This window comes from Motacilla alba, chromosome Z (genome assembly GCF_015832195.1).
Source record: "Motacilla alba alba isolate MOTALB_02 chromosome Z, Motacilla_alba_V1.0_pri, whole genome shotgun sequence".
NCBI classification, from domain to species: domain Eukaryota; kingdom Metazoa; phylum Chordata; class Aves; order Passeriformes; family Motacillidae; genus Motacilla; species Motacilla alba.
The window spans coordinates 16,139,109-16,151,916 of record NC_052046.1 but is presented as its reverse complement, the minus strand read 5'-3'; the positions used below and the strand labels follow the sequence as shown (position 1 = coordinate 16,151,916).

The 12,808-nt window shown below is 36.9% G+C and overlaps 1 protein-coding gene across 2 annotated transcripts in view; it reads right to left on the bottom strand.

Annotated features, from left to right (window-relative positions):
* The window catches only part of ITGA1 (integrin subunit alpha 1), a 73,389-nt gene that overhangs the window by 28,017 nt on the left and 32,564 nt on the right, over window positions 1–12,808 (bottom strand). For both annotated transcript variants that reach the window (XM_038125398.1, XM_038125397.1), the window contains exons 6-9: window positions 12,350–12,477; window positions 6,392–6,540; window positions 4,532–4,682; window positions 2,741–2,906 (exon numbers count right to left, since the gene is read on the bottom strand). In XM_038125398.1, coding sequence (XP_037981326.1) covers window positions 2,741–2,906; window positions 4,532–4,682; window positions 6,392–6,540; window positions 12,350–12,477 — 594 coding nt within the window. The remainder of the gene's footprint in view (window positions 1–2,740; window positions 2,907–4,531; window positions 4,683–6,391; window positions 6,541–12,349; window positions 12,478–12,808) is intronic.

The following is a 12,808-nucleotide window of genomic DNA, read 5'->3' as shown; positions in this document are numbered from 1 at the left end:
TCTTAATAGTCAAGGACTATTTTGCCACTCTAAGTGGCCAGTAAGGGAACTATATTCTGCATGTTGATTCTTTCTTGAGAGCAAGATATGCTAACCAGCCATAGAGGCAAGCTATGAAATCTGCTCTGATGCTGGTCCAGGAAGAGTTCACAGTTTGCTACTGGGTGCTGCAGCAAATCTTCAGCTGTGTGAATGAAACTGAGCCATAGCAAGCCATGGTTGCATGAATTTCAGGTATCTGTACTATTAAATAATTCTGAACTTATCATACTCAGCAACTAAACCCCAGCAGTTGCTCCTGGGGACATGATGGCTTTCCTAAGTGTTGCAATTTAGAGCCAGTCGTAGGAAGGAGACATGACCTCAAATACAAAGTGTTTGACATACAAATGAAGACTATCCTGTTTCACAAGATGTAGCTGCTTTGCTAAGTCTGAACAAGTCATTTTTAGGCATAAAACTCTTAAGCTGCATATCTGCTGATAAACAATATTTTCATGCAGTAAAGGATGCTCCTTAATGAGCTGAGAAAGACAGGATTCAAACAGCCTGAGGCAGAGGACAAAGCTGGTACTGTTGGAGTGTGCAGCTCAAAATACTACTTAGATAATGGCCCTTAGCCTAACTTTCCATTCAGTTTTAAACTGCCAAGCATCTTACAAAGAATATTTTGTGAAAAAACATTTGTGCCTGACTATGGGTTGGATAAAACATAGAATTGCTGCTAAAAGCCATATCCATGCCATGAGACACAGAGGCATATGAAAAATATTATGTGTAAAAATTCATTTGCTGTCAAGCAGGAGTTTTTGTTGGATTTAATTTTTCAAATCTCTCTCAATTTATCTTTGAATTTTTTCAAGAACCAACTGAGAAATCCAACTAAGAAATGAAACTAAGAAATCCAAGAAAAAAAAATAAAATCAATTTAGTATGAGAATTTAAACAGATTCAGATATCAAATTTCAACAACCAAGGTTCTTGTGATGCACAGAAGCTACTATGTACAGAGCTGATTAATCTGCTTTGAAACAAATCCAATAAACTTGTCAAAAGCTGCAGGGCACAGAATAAACCTGCTTGCTTCTGCCACCAGAAAAATGTATGCATGGACATAGTTGTAAATCCAGAATACAGCTGAAAGGTTTTGGGATAGGACAGAAAACTATGCCTCAAGAATCAGCATAAATTGATTTAGTCAGTATTATCTAGCTCCAACCTGCTGGAGCAGCTTGACCTTGCTATGCTTTGAAAAAAAAAGCTGAAATCCCATTTTCATTTCTATTCTGATTCTCTTGCAGACAGGTTACGTGATTTCTGGGACTTAGGTTGAGGAGGAGACATTTCATGTCTCATATTGCAGGTGTCTTATGTAGAAATCTAAGCTCATCTCTAAGTTCCTACAGAAAATCTGCAAACCAAGACACCCTTTGGCAGTATTGAAATTATTTAGATTTTAAAAAACTCAGTCATGCTAGGTCTTACATCCTTCACCTGTTGCAAAATTAATTAACTTCTTATTCTATATTCATTATAGCTAATAGATGTAAATAACATTTTATTCTGACAATGAAACAGAAATATTTTTCTCACTTTTTAAAAGTACAAAAGATAAATTGAAGACCAAGTTTTCAATTTCTGTTTGAAAAACTATATTCCCACTGAAAGTGTATTCTTCTTAGTACACAGTGACTTAAGAAAAGAGCACCCTATTCAATTAACTTTGAAGTACCCAATGGCCCTAAGTAGGCTAAATGTTAAGCTTTAGAGAGGGTAGATTCTCATCAAATTAATTTTTTGCAAACCTGAGGAAACCAAATTGTCCAGAAGGTAAAAAAGAACATATAAATTATATTTAATAAAGTTTTTATTGCTGAAAATATTTAATAATAGCTGAAAACATTAATATTTGACCAAACTAAATAATACACTAAAAAAATCTAAAAATGTCTGAGAAATACAACTCCAATGTAAAAAACTGAATATACTCTCTCAATTTTGTACTTTCAAGTCAATATTTTCTTTTGTTCCAGCTATAAACTACACTATTCTTGCTGCTTAGAAAGTTGAAGTGTTGAAAAAAATAGTCCAAATAGATGGATGTTTTCTTTGTACTACATGAATCCCTTCAGAGTTGGCCAGTATAATTTATAACTAATAAACTCTGTCTCCTGTTTCCAGTAGTACTTGAAACAAACAGTGGTTTGGGCAGTGTTGTCTCATTTGGATGGAGAATGTAATTATGAGAGAATGACTTTTCTGTGCTACAATCTGAATACTCTGAAACTTCCCAAAGGAAAATCATATCTTGTTAACTCTATACAGCAAGTACATGCAAATTTGTACAGCAAACTAACATGCTCTAATTAACAATTAACCAAAAAGAGACCCTAAACATTTAGGCAGAAAACCAGATGATCATGGGGCAATTGGGGTATGATCTGGCAATGTTTTTTACCTAAAAGAGGGCAACTTTCTATTTACTGCATTAAAACAGTTCTGGTTACTTACCCTTTTAGGCTATTGTCTCCACAGGCTCTAACTCCTATGCATATAGTCTCATCTGCATCTACTATTTTGATGCCTATTATAAAATATTTTTATAACCAGCATGGAAGAAATAATTGTATAATAAATTTCACACGGCAGAATGCATTTCAAAGTAAGGTGAAAACAGGTGTTCTTCCATTTGTTTCAGTTGTAATGCAGGCATAAAGTAAAATTTTAAATAATGTCATACCTTCCAGGGCAAATATTCTCTCTCCAAGTGCTTCAACAATGGTTAAAAGAGCTAATTCATCTGAGACATTGAAAAAATGCTTTTCAGTAGGCTTACTGGCAATTGATTTTATTTCCTCTACAAATTTCTCAGTACTTAAATTTCCTCTGCTGTAGCTGCCAAGAATCTAAAGAAAATAAAAAATAACAAACCAAAGAAACAAAATTAAAAAGGTCAAGCATGTATTTTATAACCTGTTTAAAAAGATATCATTGAGGTAAGTTGTCAGAGAATGGTGGAAAATCATATCTAACCTTAACAAACCATTTGTTTTGTTAAAACCTCTCTCAAATTGACTTGAAGCCATTCTTTCTCAAGGAGAACAGAACTCTATGATGGCTCAGTTGTTTTTTTGAAAATATCATTTGACAGGAAAAAAAGCAACAGTGCGGTGTGATGTCTATCCTCAAGTGTACTTTTCACCCCTTCTTCAAAAAATTGTAATAATTCATTCTCTGATCTGTTGAAGTAGGCCATAATTTAGGGAAAAAAACAACAAAACACTTCTCAGCCCAGAACACAATTACACTGGCTTCTGCATAACCACCAGTTCTTATCATAACACGCTATAGATGCAATTTGTGACAAGTGGATTAGGCATAGAATAGTTCTTTATTCTGTGAAGATTTGCCCTACAAATCCATATAAGAACAACACTTCCATTCAGTGTTAACAGCTTCAAAACAATTCTTTAGATTTGGTTTGCAGTTTTAACAACATGGCTGTAACAATTCAGGATACCTCAGAAAAAAACACCTCACTTCTCTTAATTCCAAGACAAACAGCTATTTTTTAATATGAAAAAGTATTCTATAGACTAAACTTGATTTGAGAGGGAGACAAAAACCAAATTCCTATGCTCTAGCATCTCAGCCCACTGGAGCAATTCACATTTGGTTCTAAACAGGGATTTTATAGCTAAAATTGTTGCAGTGTCAAGGACAACTTTTTCTTTAGTTATCTCTAATTTTATGAAGAAAACTACTGAAAATCTGTGTGCTGCTGGACTCAAACTTTGTTTTACAGTTTTCTTTAAATTAAGTACAACATCTTTAAGTTTCATGGTTTCATACTACCTTATAATAAGACAACCTTCATACCACCAAAAACTGGTGGCAAAACCAATGATAGCAAAACACAGATAGATAGCAATGGAGAGGCAACAACCCAATGTCCCTTAAAAATTAACAGCAGAAAATAGAAGATTGTGTATAAAATACACAAATATAGTGCAGTATTAACACCAAAACCATAACTAATGCTTTCATATTTCTTGATATGGGTTAACCTGTACTCTCATTCAGCTACTGTTTAGCATGATTAGCATGAAAATGACAGCTTTAGAGTGCAAGCATACAACACAGACATAAAGAACAAGTATTTCTTGATGGCTTACATTTGTTTTTTTTAAAAATAGGTAATGTTTCCATAGAAGTTGCTTAGAATTGTATTAGTCCCTTTGCTCAGTGTTGCTTTTAACAAAAAGGATTTGATTTATAACTATCCCTCAAACTCTTCCTCCTTTTTCCTCACAGACGCACACACATCATCACAAGGAAGACAGACAAATTGCTTTTCTTATATGCTATAAAATCAGAAAGCAAATTTTTAATGGTTTTTTCAGCTTTTTCCTCTCTGAAATAATTATATTTCCATAAAGATTCTGTGAAATGAACTTCTAAAACTGAAATTACATTTAGAAGATGAAACATGCTTTTAACATTCTGATTTTTCCCATTAAATTTCACTTACAGCAATCGCAAATCTCTGAATGTTTTCATCTTCACAATCATCAATCACTTCTTGTAATCTGTAGTTGTCATGTGATTCCCCATCAGTCACAATAACCATTACTTTTTGTACTCCTCTTCGTGCACCGTGAGCCTCAGTAAAAGCTTCTTCCCTAAAGGGACCATAAAGCATTTTGGAGAAAGGCAATGTCAGCATTTAGCACATGCATCATATTTGCATAGCCAACCATAAACTACAAGATTTTATATTAACTAAGGAGCAGGAAATGGAGATTAATGTTAACCATGAACAAATACACACAACTGCAATTGGAACTTACATGACAGTTCACAGCCAATGTTTCACAAGCATTCATTCATAATTCACTCACTTGAGAGCAATAGCAGAAAATACAAATCTGGATAGGGAAAAATTTTTCCCCTCTACAAATTAACTTCTGGCACTTTAAAATGGCTTTTGGCATCTTAAAAGAAAACCCAGACAGCACCCTACCTTTCCAAAAACCCATGCAGAAAACTGTCACCTACTTCTACCCTACAGCAGCACTTCAAGTGGTCAAAATATTTACTCAGCTACCAGCACACCTCTGCCCACCTATGTGAATTAACACTAGGTGTTGGGGACGTGGCAGAAATAGGTTGCAGGTAAATGGAGGCAGATTGGGGCACCCACTTGTGTTCTACAGTTGCAGATGGGCAAACAGGCTCTGAGGTTTTGGGCAGCTGTTTGCCCACACTCTGGACCTAACAAGGCAAGGCTGGATTAGGGCTCTGGAGGAGAAGGAAGCAGGGTTTCCTCTTTTCAGAAAAATACCACAGAATTCTAGGCCTGGCCACATGAATGAAAGCTGAAATTAACCACTGAAAATGGTCAAGGGGGGATGACTGTGAGAACAGAGCAAGCTTTTGATGACAGTTTCTGTACATACAAGCCTGCTGTGTTTTGTGGTATGCAGAGGCTTTCTGAACTAGATGTGGTTTCTGAAAACTTGGCAATTCTCAACTGGCTCTGCTTTCATGAACTTGTTTGGACTCCTCAAGCTTCTACTCATATCTCAGGAAAGCTCTAATATATAAGAATTCAACTGTACACCACATCAATAAAACTTTGGTCAGATAATCCAATTGTTCATCAGAAGGATGCAGCATATTTCATTAAATGGTTGTTTCTAAAGAGTGAATGCAATCTTTTGTAGAATAAAATCATGCTTTTGTGATGGAAAAAACAAACCCATAAAAGAAAAAAGATACCAGGACAATGTTGTACCGTTTGAAATTTTCTGAGAGATTTACATTTACTGTCAGTTCTATGAAAGTCAGATTTCATTTTTCTCATAAAAGAAGCATTTCTAAATATTGCTATTGCTATAACAGGTCTTTAATCTCCCAAAGATCAAGAAACTTCAAAGACTTAGGATAGAAAATTTTTAGGCCTTCTGGCAAGTGTGGGCCCAAACACTGTAATATTCAACATCAGAATGAAAACAAATTAGCATTAAAAATTCTATATTTTTTTTGGTTTTCCTCTGAAAAACTTGATTTTCTTCATCCCTCTACATACACAGTTCCTACCTGCTCTATGTGGACATCAGATATTGTCAGCCCTTTGCTTAGGCCTAAAATCTTGCTCCATAACTATTATATTTTCCTAATTTCTCCACTCAGGAGACAGCTGCCTTTCATACTCCATTGCTCTAGGTGCTGGATAGAGTCTGCTTATTCACCTTCCTCACAAATGATACTTGCTTAGCTAAAATGAAGTTGGACATTAGCCACACCATGTTTTTAACACATAAAATCAGAATCACCACACTGCCCTGTTTGTTTCTCCCACGTGCAGGACATCATCTTGTGTGCATACCTGGCCGTGTCTATTCCCAAGGCTGTCATGGTTTGTGTGCCACCTCGCTGGCGTATTCTCGAGGCTGCAGCCATCACATCTTCTGTTGTTGAGTATGTATTCAGGTAAAATTCATGGACTACAGTCTGTCCATACTGAACAATTCCAACCTGAAACACAGAGTTCATGTTTAAAATCAACTGCCCTTAAAGAAAATATCCCTGCCTCTTGCAGTAGGGTAAATGTCTGTTTGTACTTACAGCCAGGAGAAGAACAGAACTCTTTGCGTTTCTCTCAGGATGAAACACCTATATGAGTTTGAGCAAGACTAGCTAGATGACAGTCTCATGAAACATTTTTAAGTTTCTGAATTGTTTTTATTAAAAAGTGAAATAAAGCCAAAAGCTGTCTCAAATCCTTGGTTTTCCTGGCTTTAGGCAATCTGGATGGGAGCTCTGCTCTCCTCTAGGCCAAGCAGACCAATGCCCCAGCCATCAGAACTCCTCAAAAATATTTTCCTTATAGCATACAAAGTCATGGCTCACTCACAACTCTCTTCAATTCATTCAAATATAATAACCCTATATCCAATAGTTTATTTACTCTAAATTGAGCGTAGACACAGGAAGACCCAATTATTCTTATCTTGGGGAAGACAGCAGGGACATCCATGACATGCATGCTCTCCCAGCAGGAGATACGTCGAAGTATCACCTGACAAGTACCAGAGGGTAAAACATGAAGGAAATGGTGGCTTTGGGATGGTGGTGGGTAATGTAAAGCCTGTAGATGACTTTAGCAGAATAAGTCTTTGTCTGGAAGACTAACACATGGGATTGTGCAATAACCACAAAAGGCTTGAGGAAACCTGCTGCAAAACCAAGAGTGGAATAAAAGGTGAGCAATATTCTTAAATATTAATTAATTTCTCCCACTCATCTCTGTCAGTTTTAATATTTTGGCAGGTTCCTGACAGCTTTTACTGGGAAGAAGCTACACAATGTTCCATTAGCATATTTCAATTTTACGTTACACATGGCGATTTATAGGTGTTATTTAGGATAATGCAGTATTGCATGGCATTTATATCTCACTCATCTATTATTAAAAGCACTCTAGCATTAAGTTATTGAAGATCAATAAGACCTCTGGGATATTTCTGCCATCATATTACTTTGGAAGTAGTTTAGTATGTACTTTACAATTGCTTTACAGGGAGTTTTTTAAGGTATTTTCATAGCCTCTCAGATTCTGCAAAGCATTTGTTTGCTTGTAGCAGAAGGGTTAGAATTGGATTAATACTTCACAGTAAACATCAATAATATGATCATTATGAAATGATAGTTACAAATGATTATGGGACTATAATTATATCGGCATGTGATAGCAAAATCTATCCAACTGAATTTCTGTAGCTTTTTGAAAACACAGTCAAATCTGTAAGAACTGATGTAGGCTCAAACTTATTACAAGCCGCTGCCTTTCAGATATTTGTCTCTTGGAGGTATGCCCTCTTCCATCTGCAGCAGAGAGAATGCAGAGGCTGCAATGTTCCAGTGAGCAGCGGGCTATTAACCCTGTGCAGTGTTTACAGAACCAGCCAGGGCGCACTCTGTCTCATCACTCAGAACACTCATGTCGCACTGAACAAACTAAAACCTGAAGATGAAATCTTTAACCTGTTTCCTCCAACGCAACTATTTTGTGGCATGCATCTAAAGTGACACACCACATTATCTGAACAGGATACTGTTAGTCTTTTAAAAAGACAGCTGTGAACTAGTGATGAACAAGAGATTTGCATCATGCTTGATTTTCTGGCGGAGGAGTAATGGCTTAAAAATTCCAGTGTAGCACCAATTGTAGCCAGAGACTATAGTACGCTGGGAAGCTGTTTGATGTGGATTCATGGCTCCTTCTCTGCAGCTTTTGAGGTACCAATAATGTAATCATCTACTGACTGCTGCCAGTGTGAAAAGCATCTGCCAGTCCTTCATGATTCTAGAGACCCATGTTGGTGTTGTCATTTTCCTAAAAAAAGATTACAGGCTGACATTGAGTTGTATAATTTCCTGTTTGAAAGGAAATGTCCATGATCACAGCAAGTACACATTTTGAGCATTTCCTTCTCAGGAAGTGAATGGGAAGAACATCTGAGTCTGAAAACTGCACTGTGCAGCATAGCTTGTAAATCAGGAAGGAAGGGGGGCATGTGGTTATCTTATGGGATACAACTGTCATGTGCGACCCTTTCTTGGCACTAGCTTTGAAAACACTGATCATCATCTTCTACATAGTCCATGGTATCAAAGATGTACCATTCCTCAATAAAAGGTAACAAAAAAGCTTCTGAGAAAAGTGCTACTAGGCTTCATGTTCCAGTCTCCTACAGGATCACAAGATGATCACCTTGCAAAATTAGAGTTATATTCTATTAGACAGCAATGAAGGTTTGAACTTATGTGGCCTTTTCATCTTCTACATGATGCATATGTGCCTTTATGGGACTTCAGCAAGCCCCTAAGAATGATGCTTAGAGGCATCGTATGTTTTGATTTGCTTGTTTAATTTATATCTGGAAAATGCAGTAGTGCTACACAGAAGGACATAATTCTGCTCTACTCCAGACAACCTATTATTTTTCCCAGCGTTACTGACCATAATCTATTGAACATTCCTGTAATTCTTAAGTTTATGTTCCCTTCCCTAGCATTCCATGGCTTTTACATTACACAAGGGAATAATTCTTTAATTGTCCCCAGTTCCTGTGAAAAGTGTTGTACAAGAGAACAGGCAAGTGATGGACTGTTCTACTTTGGAACAAAGCAGTTCTCAGGGCTACGATTTATTGTTGTCCTGTAAATGAATACAGACTCTTATTTGGGAAGCAGATTCTGGCTTTCTCAATAAATTGTTAAGCTAATCAATTTGGCAAAAATCAACAACTAAAATAACAAAATTAAAGGAAAACCATTTGGTACATGAAATCATATGTTAGAGTTTTCAGCATTGGGATGTGGAGAGAAATCAGGAGTATTTTTGAATCTACTGATAATTAAGGTAAAAGAAAAGCAGAGATGCCTTGGGAAGCATTAATGGATAATATCTTTTTTCATAAGGAGATCTTTTTAAAGGCATCTGAACAACAAAAATAAAGTAATTCTCCCACATTTTGTTTACTTCAAGACACAAATTACTTGTAAACTCTTGTAAGACCTTTCTTCATCCTTAATCTTTGTAATACCTCTTAAATATAATTCTGTTCTTCTGAGGAGAAAACTAATCATAAGATATGACATGGCATGATGACTTAGTGTACTGATACAGTCCCTTGGAGACACAGTAAGGTACAGGCCAAACATCTATAACTGCTTATGCCATAGAATAATGTAAAAATAGAAATGGTATAAAGATTTCTGAAGGCCTTTCCAGCATAGCTTTAAAGCTAGAATTTAACTTATTGAAGTATTTTGCTTTCTTTTTTGACAGAAATCCACAGAAAGTTACTCATATGTAAATGGTTAAAAAACCTACCTCTCCATAGTAAAAAACAGTTAAAAATGAGGCAAAAAAAGGCCAAGAGAAATATTTTGATTTTGTTCCTACTTCTACTATTTCTTTATAATTCCTCCTTCTTTTTCCACTTTTTTATCATCACTTTCCATTTACTTTTTTTTATCCCAAAACTCAAGATATGCAGTTTAATCATCAGTATGGTGTTGTAGATTATATGGAGAAGAGAAGGAGGATGGGAAGGAAAAAAATACCATAAACTTTGACTTTCTGCATCTGAAACTTCAGGCTTTTATTTTTAAATCTGCCAGACATGGGACACTCAGCAATTTCTCTCGACTTGCTACAAGTGTAATGACCATTGTTCATTAAGGAGGTAAATGGGGAAAAAAAATCTCAAAAGCCTCTAATCAAAACAGTTTTGAACAAGTCACACCCAATCTGCTAAGGAGGTATTCTGTAATCACCTCATTCCTTTCCTGTGCAAAACAATCTTAAGTCAGTGAAAGTCCACTGATTTCTACATGCCCAGTAATAAAAAATTAAATTGGAAAAATCAATTTTAACAGACAAAAAGTAAATTATTGTTCCTATGCTTCTCTTCTGGGCTCCCAGAGGAGAGGGGATAAATAAGCCTGCTCTGTTATTTCTCCTGTTCCCTATTGTATAGTCATTTAAACATTTTTTTCTGAGAAAGCAGACAGAGTGGGTGGGGGACAGAGTATAAACTCATTACTAACTTCAGATGCAACAGGGTCTCCAAGCAGGGGGCTCAGAGGAGAGGAGAGAGATGAAATGTGTTTTAGGGAAGGAAGAAGGTAAGAGGGACTGAGAAAATTCCACTGAGCTTTTGTCATCCATTTCCAGTTTTTCAGCCTCTCTCCTTATCCCATTCTTATCTCCCTCTCAAATGTTTCTGCTCTGTAGCAAACAGATGCCAAAGCTGACGTCCTCAAGTGAATATGTGTACGTGTGAGAAGAGAGGTAGCTATGCCAAACTGTGGGCACAAGGGATTTTGTAGGTGGAGATGGGAGGCTGCTGGAGTGCAGGCCAGAGAGGGACCAATTGTGCACCAGCTGAGCCACACAGATGAGGCAGTATTCCAAAACTGAACATAACAGAGGTGTGGCATTGTAAAAATTTAGGAGTTGCTGGGTAAGGAAGAGGAGTGAGGGTGCAGTGGAGTTGATTGCCCTGTGCACCACTCCCATGAAGACCTTTAGGCAGAAGAGAGTGATGATTTCCATGCAGCCAATGCCCCGTACTGGGAGGTTCAGATTTAAGTATTTCAAAATGATACATGTTTGAGTAATCATCTGTTTAAGGGAACAGAAAGAATTTTTTCCTTTCTGCTGAATTTGAAAAAGTGATCTTCCTTCTTACTCACAGTATCTGAAGAAGAGTGTGTTTAAAATAACAGGATATGATTGTGATATTGACAGTTTTTAAGTTATTTTATCGGCCAGTGCTCAGTATAGACAACAGAGGACCTAGGTGGTAACTTGAAAACCCCGGTTAACATGGAAAATTATGCATAACTCTCTGCAGACAGAGATATCCTTTACATCTTCTCACAGTCTCCTCTGTAAAGGCAGGAACTGAATGTTAGGAGCTAACTCAAAGTGGCAAAGTTGCCTCTAGAATATAATTTATTACAGGAGGCCATGGAAAATCCCTGATTTCGAGAGGCGGAAAATAGAGAAAGGAAGAAACAGTTTCTTCTGTTGCTGTCAATAAAGCTTTTTGTGTTAATATGTATCCCAGACTCAACTGTTTTCTCCTTCCCAGAGTTCTTTTAGAACTGATATTTACATAATCTGTTAAACAGCATGTGGGACATATGCCAGATCCTCAGGGGGTAATTGGTCATAGTTCCATTAATTCTGATGGAACTGCATTGATTTATAGCAGCTGGGAATTTGGCCCTCTTCACTTATTATATAAATGCAGCTTCTGCCATTAATAACATGCAGCTAAACAGCCACTCATTAATTAGGATCTCAAGGTTTAAAAGCTGCATGCCCAATGTTCCACAGCACTAAGAAGGCTGCTCCAAAAAGCTTACAATCAAAAGCTGTCCAAACCACGCATGTGTGCTTCAGAAGAGCAGAAATGACCTTTGTGCAATGAAGTACAAAGGAAGACAAGAAGGGGCTGTGGAGAGGAAGGAAGTGGGAAAGGACAGTGTTCAAGCAGCCTCACTTAATGCACTTAACTTTTGTCTCTAGGTTAGAAAGTTGGTTTCTCCAGACTGCCTGAGAAGTGGGGGGAGGGATAGTCTTCCTGACATTGCTGCTTGACGACTGAGTACTGATTTAGTTGTGGTTTCAGCTATTTTGCTTCAGTATCCTGCTGCTCTAAGTTCTTGGAATTGAAGAGGTCCATAGATGACACTATTATACCATTTCCTGTAAACTGTTTTTTCTTCTTAAATTAAAAAACACATAAAATATCTACCATGTTACCTGTGTTTGCTGAGGACCTATATCCATGTTTCTCAGGAGGCTGTTCAGAAAGGCTGTGACACTCTCCCATGGATAAATGCTGTTGGACCCATCAAGGACTATGACAATGTCCAATTGGGTTTTACACTCTGCAATACAAATTGCCACATAAGAATTGACAGTAACAAGGATCCAGATTATCTCACAGCTCCAGCTACTTCTGTCATTAGTAACAAATGTACATTGTTCTGCAGTGTGGCTGAACTGACGTGCTTGATGCCAACTATCATTCTTCAATTTTTGCATTGTATTTCACATGGCTTGTGTTCCCTTTATCAGGAAGGAGTTTTCTTGTAAGCAGAAATTTAAGAATGGAAGAAGATCACACAACTGAAGCATTTACCAGTGACCCACTACTTTTGTCAATGTCAATCTATTCACTACAATTTTTTTCAGAGGACCAGGTCTTTAAGATTTGTA